This window comes from Oncorhynchus keta, chromosome 28 (assembly GCF_023373465.1).
Source record: "Oncorhynchus keta strain PuntledgeMale-10-30-2019 chromosome 28, Oket_V2, whole genome shotgun sequence".
NCBI classification, from domain to species: Eukaryota; Metazoa; Chordata; class Actinopteri; order Salmoniformes; family Salmonidae; genus Oncorhynchus; species Oncorhynchus keta.
The window spans coordinates 72,617,782-72,633,943 of NC_068448.1; the positions used below are offsets into that span (position 1 = coordinate 72,617,782).

Consider the following 16,162-nt stretch of genomic DNA (forward strand, 5'->3'; position numbering starts at 1 on the left):
AAAGCTGAAGAACATACGCACATCCAGGTACTTTCCGCAGGTCCTGGAGTTGTAGGTGAACTCATGGAAAACAGAAAGGAAAAGGCTGCACACTGCTGTGTCACGCCCTGATGTGTTTCACCTGTCCTTGTGCTTATATCCACCCCCTGCAGGTGTCGCCCATCTTCCCCATTACCCCCTGGGTACTTATACCTGTGTTTTCTGTCTGTCTGTGCGAGTTCGTTTAATTCATTCAAACCTACCAGCGGTTTCCCTTGCCCGTCTTTGCTATAGTCCCTGTTTTGTAGCTTCGCGGTTTTGACCTTACCTGTCTGCCTGCCCTGACCGTACCTGCCTGCCTGCCCTGACCTTACCTGCCTGCCCTGACCCTTCCTGCCTGCCTGCCCTGACCTTACCTGCCTGCCCTGACCCTTCCTGCCTGCCTGCCCTGACCCTTCCTGCCTGCCTGCCCTGACCTTACCTGCCTGCCCTGACCCTTCCTGCCTGCCTGCCCTGACCCTTCCTGCCTGCCTGCCCTGACCCTTCCTGCCTGCCTGCCCTGACCCTTCCTGCCTGCCTCCTGCCTGCCCCTGACCTTGACCCTTCCTGCCTGCCTGCCCTGACCCTTCCTGCCTGCCTGCCCTGACCTGCCTGCCCTGACCCTTCTGCCTGCCTGCCTGCCTGCCTTGACCCTTCCTGCCTGCCTGCCCTGACCCTTCCTGCCTGCCTGCCCTGACCTTACCTGCCTGCCCTGACCCTTCCTACCTGCCTGCCCTGACCTTACCCCTGACCCTTTCCTGCCTGCCTGCCCTGACCCTTCCTGCCTGCCTGCCCTGACCTGCCTGCCCTGACCCTTCCTGCCTGCCTGCCCTGACCCTTCCTGCCGTCCTGTACCTTTGTCTCTACTCTGGATTACTGACCTCTGGCTGACCTGACCTGTCGTTTGCCTGCCTTGACCTGTCGTTTGCCTGCATTGACCTGTCGTTTGCCTGCCCTGACCTTACCTGTCTGCCTGCCCTGACCCGACCTTACCTGTCTGCCTGCCCTGACCTTACCTGTCTGCCTGCCCTGACCCTTCCTGCCTGCCTGCCCTGACCTTACCTGCCTGTCTGCCCTGACCTTACCTGCCTGTCTGCCCTGACCCTTCCTGCCTGCCTGCCCTGACCTTACCTGCCTGTCTGCCCTGACCCTTCCTGCCGTCCTGTACCTTTGTCTCTACTCTGGATTAGCGACCTCTGCCTGACCTGACCCTGAGCCCACATGCTGTTCCGGTGCCCTACACCCTCTCTGGATTACTGACCTCTGCTTGCCTTGACCTGTCGTTTGCCTGCCTTGACCTGTCGTTTGCCTGCCCCTATTTAATGAATAAACTTCTGTTTCTTCTGCACTGTCTGCACCTGGGGTATACCTTAACACGTGATATGCTGCTCATGCTCCCAGGTGATAATTATTTATAACAATGTTTTAACCCTTAGTTCTTCATCAGGCATCCTTATTCTAGGGGAAACATATTTCCTATGGGAAACACAGTTCAGCTTTAATTCCCATAGTTTATTATTTAGTTTAGTCGTTTACCTTTTTGAGGGAGGGGTTACAGGTACAAATAAACACTAAAAGAAATGCATACAAAAATAACCCCAGAAATTACCCCATACACCACAAAAACAAATGGTTAACTTTGTCCCAGAGGCATTTAACTGCAGGGCACTCTCACATCATATGAAGGGATGTGTCTACCTGCTTTATTGGACACAATGAACAGTTGGCAGTTGGGGCCAATTTCATTGTAAAACATATTCTTGGTGTTAAATACAGTCTGTGAACACACTTAAAATGTATAAATTGCTGGTTCGGATTATGGGATGCCAAGGTCATATTTTTCCCTTATTTTGTTCCAATTAAAATGGTTGTTCAGATTCAATTACATCTGGGAACCAACGTTTTTAATGGCTAGCTCAGAATATGAGCTTTCCAAAAGATATTTGTATGAAATAGAGATCAGTCCTTTCGGGAGTCCAGATCATTTATAAATCCCATCATTGGATGGTTCGGTAGTTGGGTTTCCCAAGGGACTCCAGACCAGCATAGATGACCTAAGTTGTAAATACAGGAAACATTATTTGCCTGGTAATGTGCATGTATCTTGAAATGTTCTCAAACCATTAGTGTCCATGATATCAGTAAGGGTACGGATTCCACATTTGCAAATGGCCGCCCTTCAGATCGCAAGGAACGATTTTGAAATATTGGAGTAGGGATATGCCATTTTCATTCCCAGTTACATCTTATTTTCAATTTTGCACCAAATAGAACTTGTGTGAGCATTAATAGGACATAAGCGTAGTTTATATTGTTTATTTAAGGTGAAGGGAAGACCACCTCTTCCTGAGCAATAGGAGACACCATATTACTGTAATGAACACGATAGGAGAGAGAGCTGGTTTCAAGCACAGGGCACAGCAAGTGTTTATTGCAAAGGACCACAGGAGGGGGCAGGTAGCTGGGTCCAGGGGCAGGCAGAAGGTCATACACAGGAGGAGGCAGGTAGCTGGGTCCAGGGGCAGGCAGAAGGTGATACACAGGAGGAGGCAGGTAGCTGGGTCCAGGGTCCAGGTAGAAGGTCATACACAGGAGGAGGCAGGTAGCTGGGTCCAGGGTCCAGGCAGAAGGTCATACACAGGAGGAGGCAGGTAGCTGGGTCCAGGGGCAGGCAGAAGGTCATACACAGGAGGGGGCAGGTAGCTGGGTCCAGGGGCAGGCAGAAGGTCATACACAGGAGGGGGCAGGTAGCTGGGTCCAGGGGCAGGCAGAAGGTCATACACAGGAGGAGGCAGGTAGCTGGGTCCAGGGGCAGGCAGAAGGTCATACACAGGAGGAGGCAGGTAGCTGGGTCCAGGGTCCAGGTAGAAGGTCATGCACAGGAGGAGGCAGGTAGCTGGGTCCAGGGGCAGGCAGAAGGTCATACACAGGAGGAGGCAGGTAGCTGGGTCCAGGGGCAGGCAGAAGGTCATACACAGGAGGAGGCAGGTAGCTGGGTCCAGGGGCAGGCAGAAGGTCATACACAGGGGGTCCAAAAGGCAACAGTACAGGCAGGGAAAAGGCTAGTAACGTAGTGCGGAGATCAGGCAATAGGTAAATAACAGGTAATCCAATAGGCTAAAGTACAGGCAGGGAACAGGCAAAAACTGTCATACACGGAAGGAGTAACTCATGGGAAAAACAGCGCTCTGAAAGCCATGTGTCACAAAACAAACAATACCTCACAGTGACGGGGTGCAAAGAACTGAACTAAATAGTGTGTGATAATGACATACAGGTGTGTGAACAGGTGATTAGAATTCAGGTGACTGGGATCTGGAGAGTGAGCTGCTTTCAGGGGATCTAGGTGTTTGAGGGTGTGAGTCTTTACAATAACATTGTTTAAGGGATATATCAGTGAAGACCACCTCTTCCCGAGCAATAGGAGACACCATATTTCTCTATGTACTCAGCCATGGGGCAGAAGAATCATGTCTGAAGCAATTCAGGATGAAATGTTAGTGCCAATTTGAAGTTTGGTATGGATAGTCCTCCTACATTATTTCCCTCTTTGTAAATGTATTCATTTTATCCGGGATTGTGTACCTTGCAATATACATTTTAAAACCGCACTATCAATTTTATCCCAGAAGCCAGAAGGTGGAGCCATGGGAAGCATTGAACTACAGAAATTCAGCCGAGGCAATATATTCATTTTGACAACAGATTTTCTTCTGGTTAAAGCAACTGAAACATTATTCCATCTTCTGAGGTCGGATGGAATTGATTTGAGCATTCTGTTAAAGTTGAAGGCAATGGTTTTTAACTAAGGAAGGAAATATATCTTCTCCCAAATGTTTTAAATGGAAAACAATTGGGATTCCATAATTAGAGATGTAGGGCTGATTTAGTTAGCTCTATATCTTGAGATGAAGCTGAATGTATCTATGATCTTCAATTAGTTTGGGAGCAATTGAGATACATCGTCTAGATAGTAAAATAATGAAATACCGTCTGTGTAAAATAAGATGATCAGTAGATTTTGGGGAAATTGCCGTTATTTCCTTAGATTGAAGAATTTCCTTGGCATGAGGTTCTGTGGATAATAAGACTCGCAAAGGCGAAATTGAGCTTTTAATAAAAGCTAAATTAGGGCTGTATTCACATCTCTCACAGATCAACCTTTGTAAACGTTTGTATTAATCATATGGAGTAATAGCGGACCAAATTGATTCCAACATTTTAAATGGGTTTCAGGAGGAATACCGTCCCGGTGCCTTTATTCATGCTATCCAATGCCCTTTTGAAATGCCCTTTTAAGTTCATTGAGAGAGCTTTGGGCTCCCAGAAAGGTGACTTCCTCTTTTGAGAGAAGAGGGGTTCTTAATTATTTTTGAAAGTACTTGGGTCTGTCTTGGTGTGGATTTACAATCAGAGGTGTACAGTTCTTTATAGAAGAGGGATAGCTAAATGATCATTACTGCGTAGGTTGTTGACTAGTAAATGACTGGGACGATTACCGTGGAAGTAATTGTTGAATCTTACTTGATGGATGGCAAATTCTGCTCTCTGTCTTATCAATAAATTAAGTTATGTTTTGACTCTGGAAATAGTAATAGCTACCTGGTCTAGAAAGAGTGATTGTTGAGAACGCTCTAACAGTTAACATCATTTCAAAATCAGATGTTTTCTTTAATTGTGATTTATTCAACCCAGATGCAAATGCAGTTGCATTATTTTTTATAACATCTTTGGTGGCATCCCATCGACTACATTTTTATTGATCATTATAAATTATTTTAGTTACATTTTAAACAATGTAGGATTTTGTAATAATGAAACACTGAAACGCCATCTTGTGGCTCTTTTAGGAGATTCGGAAATATGAAGTTGGCAGTAGTACGTCTGGTGGTCAGACAAGCTCATATGTCGAATTTCTATTTTTTTTTTATGAAACAGAATAGATATATATTTTAATATAGTTTAATATAGTAGATAATAGAATGAAATCGATTCATGAGAATCTAATTTGAGTAGAAAATATACTATTTTATTTTAGAATTGTGTACTCGCCAGACATCAATGAGGTTGTAAACACAAAGTACATGCTGGAGAATCTTGGTTGCGTGTGGATTGTAGTTGGTCTTATTAAATGTCCAAAATGGAATTCCTGTCAGTCCCAATAACCAGACAAAATTCAGTTAATCCCAACAATAAAACGCAGGATCATAAGAATTTGGAGTCTATTCATTTAAGAAAAGTCATTCTACCTTCTTGGTCTTCGCCTTTACCCATGATCGTAATTTTGAGTTTCTTACAGTATGGTTACACCTTCATTTTTGCATGGGGCTAATAAAAAAGCTGCCATTTTGTCCAATTGGTTCTCTATTCTATTCTGAGTCCTTTTGGAACAGGTGTGTTTCTTGGAGCATTGGTATATGTGACTCGTTTCAGGAAACTAAGAAAATGTTGCGCGTCACTACATCACAGGAGAAGCATTTCAAAGTTGTATTTTTTGGGGGGCAGAAATGCCTTCTGGAACATGCGAACGTTCATGTGCCTTAATAACAAACTTGTATGTCATCTGTAAATAAAAATACAATCGTTAAATTATGAGCCTAGTTGGTTTCGCTAGCCTTTATTGGCTGAGATAATGGACATGCCAAGAGATGAGTTCGGATTCGTCTGTCATGTAGCACGCGTCTGTCTATAACATGAGCTGCTCAGTATGTGTAGGTAATGCTTTCTAACACGGCTTTTTTGAAAGATATCATGAAGAACTGCAAAAGTGTTGCTACTGCTCTCCACTTTCTGGAGGAGCGAGTTTTGAAATGGGTGGAATGCCCGGTGGAAGTAGAGTATGACAGCTAGTGAGATGGAGAAAATTCAGGTGTTTGACTGCAAATATGCGGAGGGAGTCAAAAAGAGAACACACCTGTCTCCGGATTACATCTTCAAACTAAGGACAACCATGGCAACCGTGACAGATAAGGAGAATCATTCATCCATGTATTTGGGTAAGAGAGTCTAGCTACTGCAGCTACATTTTCAGATATTATACGTTTCTAATTTTGTCAGAAAGTCGTTTTAAATCATGTTAAAGCTGACTGTTAGTTACTGTAACTAGCTAACGTTAGTTGTCTGGCTCGCTAGCTAATGTTACGTGTATGATCTGTGTAGTAATATTACTCATATCAGAGCCATTTGCAGTCCTAGTTATAGCCTAATGATCTAGCCTAAACAATTTAACCCATAGGGATTCAATGTGCTGTAGCCCCACAAGGAAGCATTGTTCATTAATTGCAGAGAAGCCATCGTTGTCTAAATGTCCTGTACCATAGGCAATATAATTATAATGAAGTCCAATGTTCAGCATTAATAATAATAATAATAATAGTGTTCATTTTACTCAATTGAGGGATGTTTCCTCATCATTGACTTATGCTGAGAGCAGCATCACAGCCACAGGCGAAACTGTTTGACTGAGTGTGCGTGTAAAGCATAATATTGAGCCAGTCAAATTGGGGTTAGCCTAGATCTGTCGGTTCCTTCCCTTGTGTGTTGGGCTTGATGTGCTTCTCCAAGAAGCCTTGAGCCTCCTTGGCAGTGGAAAACCTATGTGTTGTATTCTGAATCATTTCAGAGTGATTCTATTATCTTTTTTAGGAGATTGATTTCCCCTTCTAGCTTTAGTTCGGGCTGATTCCAGGTCATGGATTTGCCCATCTGTCACATCGGCCGCTGTCTCCAAACTTTACACTTCAGTTGAGTAGGTATCCACTTTAGAAGTGAGCAGTGTAAGATATGAATGTATCAGTTTAAATTGCAAGTGGAGGGCATGGGTAATTGCCTCAAGAACAATCACTTGGATGGTAGTGGCCAATTCTTTTCTGACCATCGATCAAGAGGACCCAGCTCTTACAACAAAGCCTTCCAAAATCCAAGCCAATTCATTTCACTCTACTGAGGGGAACACAACAGCACATGTGCGCTACAGTAAATACATCAAAGTCGAACTTACAGTTGACGTTTTACATTTGATAGGAAAGGTTGTTCTGGATTTAAAGCTAGAAATGTGGATGATAGAGAGCCTTCATAGTCTGGGTCAGTGACTGTCTGCCTAACACTCACATATGGAGATCATAACACAGCACAGACAGACAGTCAGTCATATTACGTCAACTGCTACTGCTTCTGCTTAGCTGTAACCTCCAGCCAGTTACAAACAGGAGCCGCAGACGCACGCCAGACACGCACACACACACACCACACACGCCACACGCACACGCACACGCACGCACACACACACACACACACACACACACACACACACACACACACACACACACACACACACACACACACACACACACACACACACACACACACACACACACACGCACACACGCACGCACACACACACACACACACACACACACACACACACACACACACACACACACACACACACACACACACCACACACACACACACACACACACACACACACACACACACACACACACACACACACACACACACACACACACACACACACACACACACACACACACACACACACACACACACACACACACACACACACACACACACACACACTGAGACACAACATCAGACGGGGAGGCTGTTGAAAAGAAAAGTACTGTAGATGACACATACTTCTTCACCGTAAAATAATATGTCAAACTCATAGTCAATGAGGGCCAGTAACCAGTGATTTGTTAAGAGAAATGTAGAAATGTACAACTGGCCTCGTTGTCAAGTCCTGGTCTTAGTATTTTGTGTTTTCTTTATTATTTTGGTAAGGCCAGGGTGTGACATGGGGTTAATTATGTGGTGTGTTTTGTCTTGGGGTTTTGTAGGTATTAGGGTTGTGGTATAGTGGGGTTGTCTAGAATAGTCTATGGCTGCCTGAAGTGGTTCTCAATCAGAGGCAGGTGTTTATCGTTGTCTCTGATTGGGAACCATATTTAGGCAGCCATATTCTTTGACTGTTTCGTGGGTGATTCTTCCTGTCTCTGTGTTTGTTTGCACCAGATAAGGCTGTTTAGGTTTTCACGGTACGTTTGTGTTTATCTTTTTATTAAACATGAATTCAAATAGCCATGCTGCATTTTGGTCCTCCTTTCCTTCCACGGAAGAAAACCGTTACACTCATACATCTGAGATTGTGACTAACTACCTTTCATCACAATAACATAGACATTCTGGTTTCCCAATATAAAACAAATTGTCATGTTCATTTGAAGCCTCTTTTGCCCGTAATGGTCCTCCCTTGGTACAGTCGCTCTCAGTCTTGCTTTCCAGTGTTGTATGTACAGTAATGTGAAACCCGGAGCTTCATTCTAAGGTCAGGCCACTCCAATCACTCAGTGGGCTCCACAGGTTCCTGTCTGGTACACATTCATCAGCGTCACTCACCTGCCTCCCAGACTCAAACAATGCAATAGGAGGAGAGGTGCAGTAGCAGTATACACCTGAGGGACTGCATACTGACATACCAGAAAAGATCCAATGAAGTGTTCTAATGTCTATCATCGCCTTTCATTTCTCTAGTTTTTTGTCTCTCACACCTGTGATCATTTTGTTTATAGTGTGGCATCGCAGGTTGCAAATATCTATGTAGGAATTCTATAGAGCAGGGATGTCAAACTCACTTTGCCCCAGGGGCCACATATGGTTTTCAACAAGGTCTGGGGGGCCGGAGCTGAAAATTGATTGTATTTCCACGGCGTCAAAATAATTCCTTTATCCATAATTTTTGGAATTTCCAACGCTCCCTGACTCTCTATCTTTAATTTTTGAGATTAGCTGGAAACGATCAAGAAACTGTATGAATGTAGTAGGTCTATTATAATTTCTACACAGTTTAAAGCATATTGACTTCACTCCCCTCCCCCCACAACCACCACCAAAGAAATACAATAAATAAGTACAAATAAATGTTTCAACTCAAAGCCCCCACGGACCAGATTAGACATCTTCATGGCCCTTATGTTTGACACACCTGTTATAGAGTGTGCCAAAAGATATCAACAAGGCCATTAGGCTAAGCCCATATGTCAACAGAGGTAATCAAGATTCAGTCCTGCTAATTTCCCAGACAGACAGAGACAGACAGACAGGGAGCCATGGGAACGGCTGTCATAGTTACCCCCCACCCACCCACCCACCCACCCCCCACCAGATAAAATAATAATTATCCCCTGAGGAATGCCAGTAGCTTCCCTCATGGCGGCAATATGACTCTAAACATTAAGGTTGGCCCTTGCCCCTTCGGCTGTTGCTTTAACCAAGTGAGCAGTAACACTTTCAATACTGGGCAGGTGACATCACAGCACCTGTGGCTATGGATCACCTTGGAAACCCTGTAATGGTCGTGCTAATTAGCCTCGCGGCACAGCGCGGAAGACTGGGACGATTTATTATTTTTACACCACATGTGGCATAAGGATATGATCGACAGTTAAACAATCGTAATGTCTGTGAACCCGTCGGCCACACCAACCATAATAACAGCCGATGCTGGGAAAATAAACGCCCACTACAATCGTCATGACACAATGTAGTTTGGGTGCAGACTTGAGAAAACACCAAACCTCTGCTTTGGCTGAGTCTATTATTTTACGGCTGGCCGTTCCAGCTAAACACAGCTTGGGACGAGGCACGTATCTCGCTTTCAAGCATACGAATGCATCAATAAAGCCTTGGACAGTGTGTACTCATGACTTAACCCTCATAGTGAATGAGACGTCTGTTTTCTAACCATAATATGCCTGGAAGGGAGAAAATGGACTGACATCTGTCAATACTTTGTTTGGATGTCCGTATTTAGACATGAGATTATATTTGACATTTAGATTTTTTTATATATTATATTTGGGAGAATGGCAGATGCTGTGGTCACAATACGTCTCTCTGTTGTGGTCCCGATGTCTGTCTGTTGATGTTATGTCGATCAAAATGTATCTGTCTATGTTCACAGAAAGCAGCATCACAAATCCACATTAAAGGTAAAGTCTGGGATATTTCCTGCTGTTAAATGGTCATTTCAATGAATCATATAAACCCATTGAAATCGACTACATGACCAAAAGTATGTGGATACCTGCTCGTCGAACATATCATTACAAAATCATGGGCATTCATATGGAATTGGTCTCCCCTTTGCTGCTATAACAGCCTTCGCTCTTCTGCGAAGGCTTTCCACTAAATGTTGGAACATTGCTGTGGGGACTTGCTTCCATTCAGGTCGGGAACTGATGTTGGGCGATTAGGCCTGGCTCACAGTCAGCGTTCCAAGTCATCCCAAAGGTGTTCGATGGGGTTGAGGTCAGGGCTCTGTGCAGGCCAGTCAAGTTCTTCCACACCGGGGGCATTGTCATGCTAAATCAGGTAAGGGCCTTACCCAAATTGTTGCCACAAAGTTGGAAACACAGAACCGTCTAGAATGTCATTGTATGCCGTAGCGTTACGATTTCCCTTCATTGGAACTAAGCCTGAACCGTGAAAAACAGCCCCAAACCATTATTCCTCCTCCATCAAACTTTACAGTAGGCATTATACATTCAGGCAGGTAGCGTTCTCCTGGCATCTGGCAAACACAGATTTATTAGTCAGACTGCCAGATGGTGAAGTGTGATTCATCACTCCAGGGAACGCATTTCCACTGCTCCAGAGTCCAAGCTTTACACCACTTCAATCGATGCTTGGCATTGCGTATGGTGATCTTAGGCTTGGTGAGGCTGCTCGGCCATGGAAACCCATTTTAAGAAGCTCCCGACAAACAGTTCTTGTGCTGACGTTGCTTCCAGAGACAGTTTGGAACTCGATAGTGAGTGTTGCAACCGAGGACAGATGATGTTTACGCGCTACACGATTTAGCACTCGGCGGGTCGCATTCTGTGAGCTTATGCGGCCAAACACTTCCCGCCTGAGCCGTTGTTGCTCCTAGACTTTTCCACTTCACAGTAACAGCAGTTACAGTTGACCAGTTACAGAAGCTCTAGCAGGGTCGAAATTTGACTAACTGATTTAAAAAAAAAAACATATATATTTTATCTTTATTTAACTAGGCAAGTCAGTTAAGAACACATTCTTATTTTCAATGACGGCCTGGAACAGTGGGTTAACTGCCTTGTTCAGGGTCAGAACAACAGATTTGTACCTTGTCAGCTCAAGGATTCGATCTTGTAACCTTTTGGTTACTAGTCCAACGCTCTAACCACTAGGCTATACGCTGTTATTCTATTGAGATTTGATGGCTGTGTGCTCGATTTTATACACCTGTCAGCAATGGTTGTGGCTGAAATAGCCGAATCCACAAATTTTACGAGGTGTCCACATACTTTTGTATATATAGTGTATCAAGACAGTGGCTTTTGCGGGCTACCTGAGATGTGAAACAGATCAACGTCACATGTTTGTGTGACGTCATTACGTCCAGTTGTTTTTAGTGATCCACCCAACATAGCAGGCGATTTTTGCATTTATTTTCAATGCACACTTTCTAAATGTCAACAAAAAATCTCTGGAAAAAAGTGAATGGAAACATAGCTAAAGTCACGCTCCTGACAGAACCATTGCTGAGCAGCAGGGCCTATGGATGACTCACTTGGGAAAACACACTCGTCTGTGTGCTGCAATTAAGCCCCACCAGAGTGATGAGAATGGAACTTGGACTGTTTGTGTTCAGCCACTGTTTTTTAACTTGTGTATTTGCATGTAAACTTAAACGTAATCATTCAGTTGAGCTCAATTGAAAATCTTCAGTACTGTGACACTATGCCTTAGAATGCATAGTTGTGATGTACATTAGAATAAGTCAACTTTTCTTGCCCTTATGTAAGGGGTGGGAGGATACTCACCCCTTACCCACACAAAAACAAAAAATATATATATTAAACTAGACAAGTCAGTTAAGAACAAATTCTTATTTACATTGACGGCCAACACCGGCCAAACCCGGACGACGCTGGGCCAATTGTGCGCCGCCCTATGGGACTCCCAATTACGAAATTGAACCAGGGTGTCTGTAAACACTGAGATGCAGTGCCTTAGACCCCTGCACCGTGAATACAGTGTATTGCAAATGAGCTAAATGTATGATATATTACAAATTCTAATTTGTTGTGGCTAATGATAGCTAACGTTAGCAAGGCTAGGCGCAGGGTTTAATTAAGGTTAGGAGTTAGGATAAAGGGTTAGGGTCAAGGGATCTGAATACTTTCCGAATGCACTGTATACAAATTAAACTGTGCTATATACACTAGTAGACTAGTTTGATTAAATGTAAAAGCATTGGTCTCTTACCTTTCCAAGCCCAGCTGTCGCACCGACTTCTCCCATGTTGAACCTGAAAAAAAAGACAAAACATAGACGTCTAAATTTTCATTCAACAGAGTGGACCATTATTCAAAACTCTTGAGATGGATTCAAGATGGTGACTGCCCAAATGGCATGCCTTCCTGAAGCACTTCCTGCAGAGCCTCCCCATTATTCAGCAATGAGCGTTGAAGACCTGAGCAACATTAGCATACACTGAAAAAAGTGCATGCTATCTATTTTTGGACTGGATACACTTTCTATGGACACACCGGGGTGCAAACACACTTCATCTTTTCAAATGATTCCCAGATTACATACATGAAGAATTGAATCTTGAATCCAGTGGTTTCACATGCACACTGACCCTCATTATGACACAGGTCTAAACCAAATGTTAGTGAAGGTGAACCATACAAACACACACTCACACGGGGGCGGCCATGCACCTCGACAGCCTCTTGGAACACACTCCGCCTCACAGTAAGCTGTCATCCTCTGTGACTCACACGACTCATGCAATTAGCAGACGATTCCTTTCGCTCTCCTCTCTTCCCTTCTCCTCCCTCTTGTTTGAACATACTTCAGACCGAGTGTGTTTATGACAAGCAACTCTGCTGTACATTGATTTAATGACGCGGGGCAAATCAAACTACCTTTTTATTTTCTTGAAAGTCTTTGGGCTGATGGGCTTTTTGTTTCCAGGGACATTTCCATGTATGCGAAAGGCCCCCTCCGGGTGAGAGAGTTGGGATTTACAGCTGTCTTACAGCTAAGTGCGAACTCCCAACTCACTGCCCCCGCACCCCTATCCTCCCATCTGATCTGAGGATAGTTACCCTAACGACAGATCAATGAGTCAGTGCTAATTAGCTCTGTCGTCTGCTCATTAATTGGCTGGCTATAGGCCCTCCACGGATGAGAAGACATGTTCTGGCTCAGCTGTTTTGATGCCAGCTACCAGCAAGAATACTGAACAAAAATATAAACGCAACATGTAAAGTGTTGGTCCCATGTCTCATGAGCTGAAATAAAAGATCCCAGAGAAATGTTCCATACGCACAAAAATCTTATTTCTCTCAAATTTTGTGCACACATTTGTTTACATCCCTGTTAGTGAGCATTTCTCCTTTGCCAAAATAATTCATCCACCTGACAGGTGTGGCATATCAAGAAGCTGATTAAACAGCATGATCATTACACACGTGCACCTTTAGGAAAATAAAAGGCCACTGTAAAATGTGCAGTTTTGTCACACAATACAGTTGATTTGCTGACTGCAGGAGTGTCCACCAGACTTGTTGCCAGATAATTAAATGTTCATTTCTCTACCATTAGCCGCCTCCAACGTTCTTTTAGAACATTTGGCAGTACATCTAACTGGCCTCCAAACTGCAGACCAGGTGTAACCATGCCGGCCCAGGACCTCCACATCCGGTTTCTTCACCTGTGGGATCGTCTGAGACCAGCCACCCAAACAGCTGGTGAAACTAAGGAGTATTTATGTCTGTAATGGGGGGAAACTCATTCTGATTGGCTGGGCCTGGCTCCCAAGTGGGTGGGCCTGTCCAGTCATGTGAAATCCATAGATTAGGAACTAATGAATTTATTTAAATTGACTGATTTCCTTATATGAACTATAGCTAATCAAACAAATTGATATTTTTGTTCAGTATACGTTTCTCTCTGATGGATACATCACCTGTGCTATGACGATTGGCAAAGTATACTACGATTAATGTACTGTATGTGTTGCTATTGGCTGCAAGACAGCGAACTATGCAAGGTTCCTTTAATGAATCCCCATTATATTGTTCCCATGGCGAAGCCAATAAAGAGGAGGGGGCGTTTGTTTACGTCAGTTTCTCGCTTACATCATGTGCACCCCCCCCACCCCCCTTCACTCTCCGCCACCCCAAAATGTTATGGTTATAATACAGCCTGGACATTGTCTATGAGGGAAGGCTACAACCATAACGCACTCCAATGATGAAGTGCTGCCAAACCAAGATCATACATCCATGTGAATTTATTCTCTCATTAATACAATATTATGGACCCAGATTTATGCCGGGGCACATGGGAAAATGTCATGCGTGTTTGATGAGCTGTTTTCTAACTACGGTGAATATGGAGGTTTTCTGACTCAGCTGATGTAAAGAGTCCAGGTTTTCAACGTCTGAAAAAGTCCATCCGTCACAGGAGTGGTGGCGCCTCGCGTTGCTTTAGATTTGTGTGTTTATATTTCTGGATGCTTATAGTAGGTTCAGTAAATTGATTCAGGCCTGACAGAATAATGCATTTGTCCATTAAAGTGGTAAATGACCCCATGTAGAAGAATGTCTCAGAGCGTAACAGTGAAAGCGCGTATTGTTAAGTGTAAAAACTGGGCTAATGGGAATAGGCCAACTTTGGATTTACAATATAAAATCATTTTTAAAAGTTACTTACAATGCTCTGGTAAAAATAAACTCTAAATTTGGCTAAAAATGTTTGTCTCTGAAAAGATAAGTAGAATTTTAGTCCCTCTATCTCCACAAGGAAAAAGCCTATGGGCAGACTGCAGGATGACAGTAGTTAGTTATTTTCAGTGACATACTAACCTATCCCTTGTTATTCAAAGGCCTCCAAACCAACAGGTGTTATTTTGCATTATCTTTAGTCAGCAGCTACAGTATACATATTACATGAGAGAAAGAGTGTCAGAGTGGGGCCAAAGTGAAGAGGAGAGAGAGAGAGAGAGAGGACAAAGTGAGAGAGAGAGAGAGAGAGAGAGAGAGAGAGAGAGAGAGAGAGAGAGAGAGAGAGGGGACAAAGTGAGAGAGAGAGAGAGAGAGAGAAAGAGAGAGAGGGGACAAAGTGAGAGAGAGAGAGTGGGGACAAAGTGAGAAAGAGAAAGAGAGTGTGGGGACAAAGTGAGAAAGAGAGAAAGAGAGCGTGGGGACAAAGTGAGAAAGAGAGAAAGAGAGAAAGAGAGGAGAAAGTGTGAGAGAGAGAGTGTCAAAGAGAAGGGATAAAGTGAGAAAGAGAGAGAGAGTGTCAAAGAGAAGGGACAAAGTGAGAAAGAGAGAGAGAGTGTCAAAGAGAAGGGACAAAGTAGTCCCTGTATATACTGTACCCCTGGACAGTGATCTGGTACTGGTATTCCCTGTATATACTGTACCCCTGGACAGTGATCTGGTACTGGTATTCCCTGTATATACTGTACCCCTGGACAGTGATCTGGTACTGGTATTCCCTGTATATACTGTACCCCTGGACAGTGATCTGGTACTGGTATTCCCTGTATATACTGTACCCCTGGACAGTGATCTGGTACTGGTATTCCCTGTATATACTGTACGCCTGGACAGTGATCTGGTACTGGTATTCCCTGTATATACTGACCCCTGGACAGTGATCTGGTACTGGTATTCCTGTATATACTGTACCCCTGGACAGTGATCTGGTACTGGTATTCCCTGTATATACTGTACCCCTGGACAGTGATCTGGTACTGGTATTCCCTGTATATACTGTACCCCTGGACAGTGATCTGGTACTGGTATTCCCTGATATACTGTACCCCTGGACAGTGATCTGGTACTGGTATTCCCTGTATATACTGTACCCCTGGACAGTGATCTGGTACTGGTATTCCCTGTATATACTGTACCCCTGGACAGTGATCTGGTACTGGTATTCCCTGTATATACTGTACCCCTGGACAGTGATCTGGTAGATCTGGTGGATCAACAAAGCCTCAGAAGTCCTAATTATAACACTTGTCTGTCAAGACGGATACAACGCCCCTGCCTAGATCATGCTACATACCTGGGTT

General features: G+C 44.0%; 1 protein-coding gene across 3 annotated transcripts in view; it reads right to left on the reverse strand.

The window, feature by feature from the left end:
• LOC118372622 (piezo-type mechanosensitive ion channel component 2-like) overlaps nt 1–16,162 on the reverse strand; it is a 213,790-nt gene that overhangs the window by 124,638 nt on the left and 72,990 nt on the right. For all 3 annotated transcript variants that reach the window (XM_052483863.1, XM_052483862.1, XM_052483861.1), the window contains exon 4: nt 12,331–12,373. In XM_052483863.1, the coding sequence (XP_052339823.1) occupies nt 12,331–12,373 (43 nt within the window). The remainder of the gene's footprint in view (nt 1–12,330; nt 12,374–16,162) is intronic.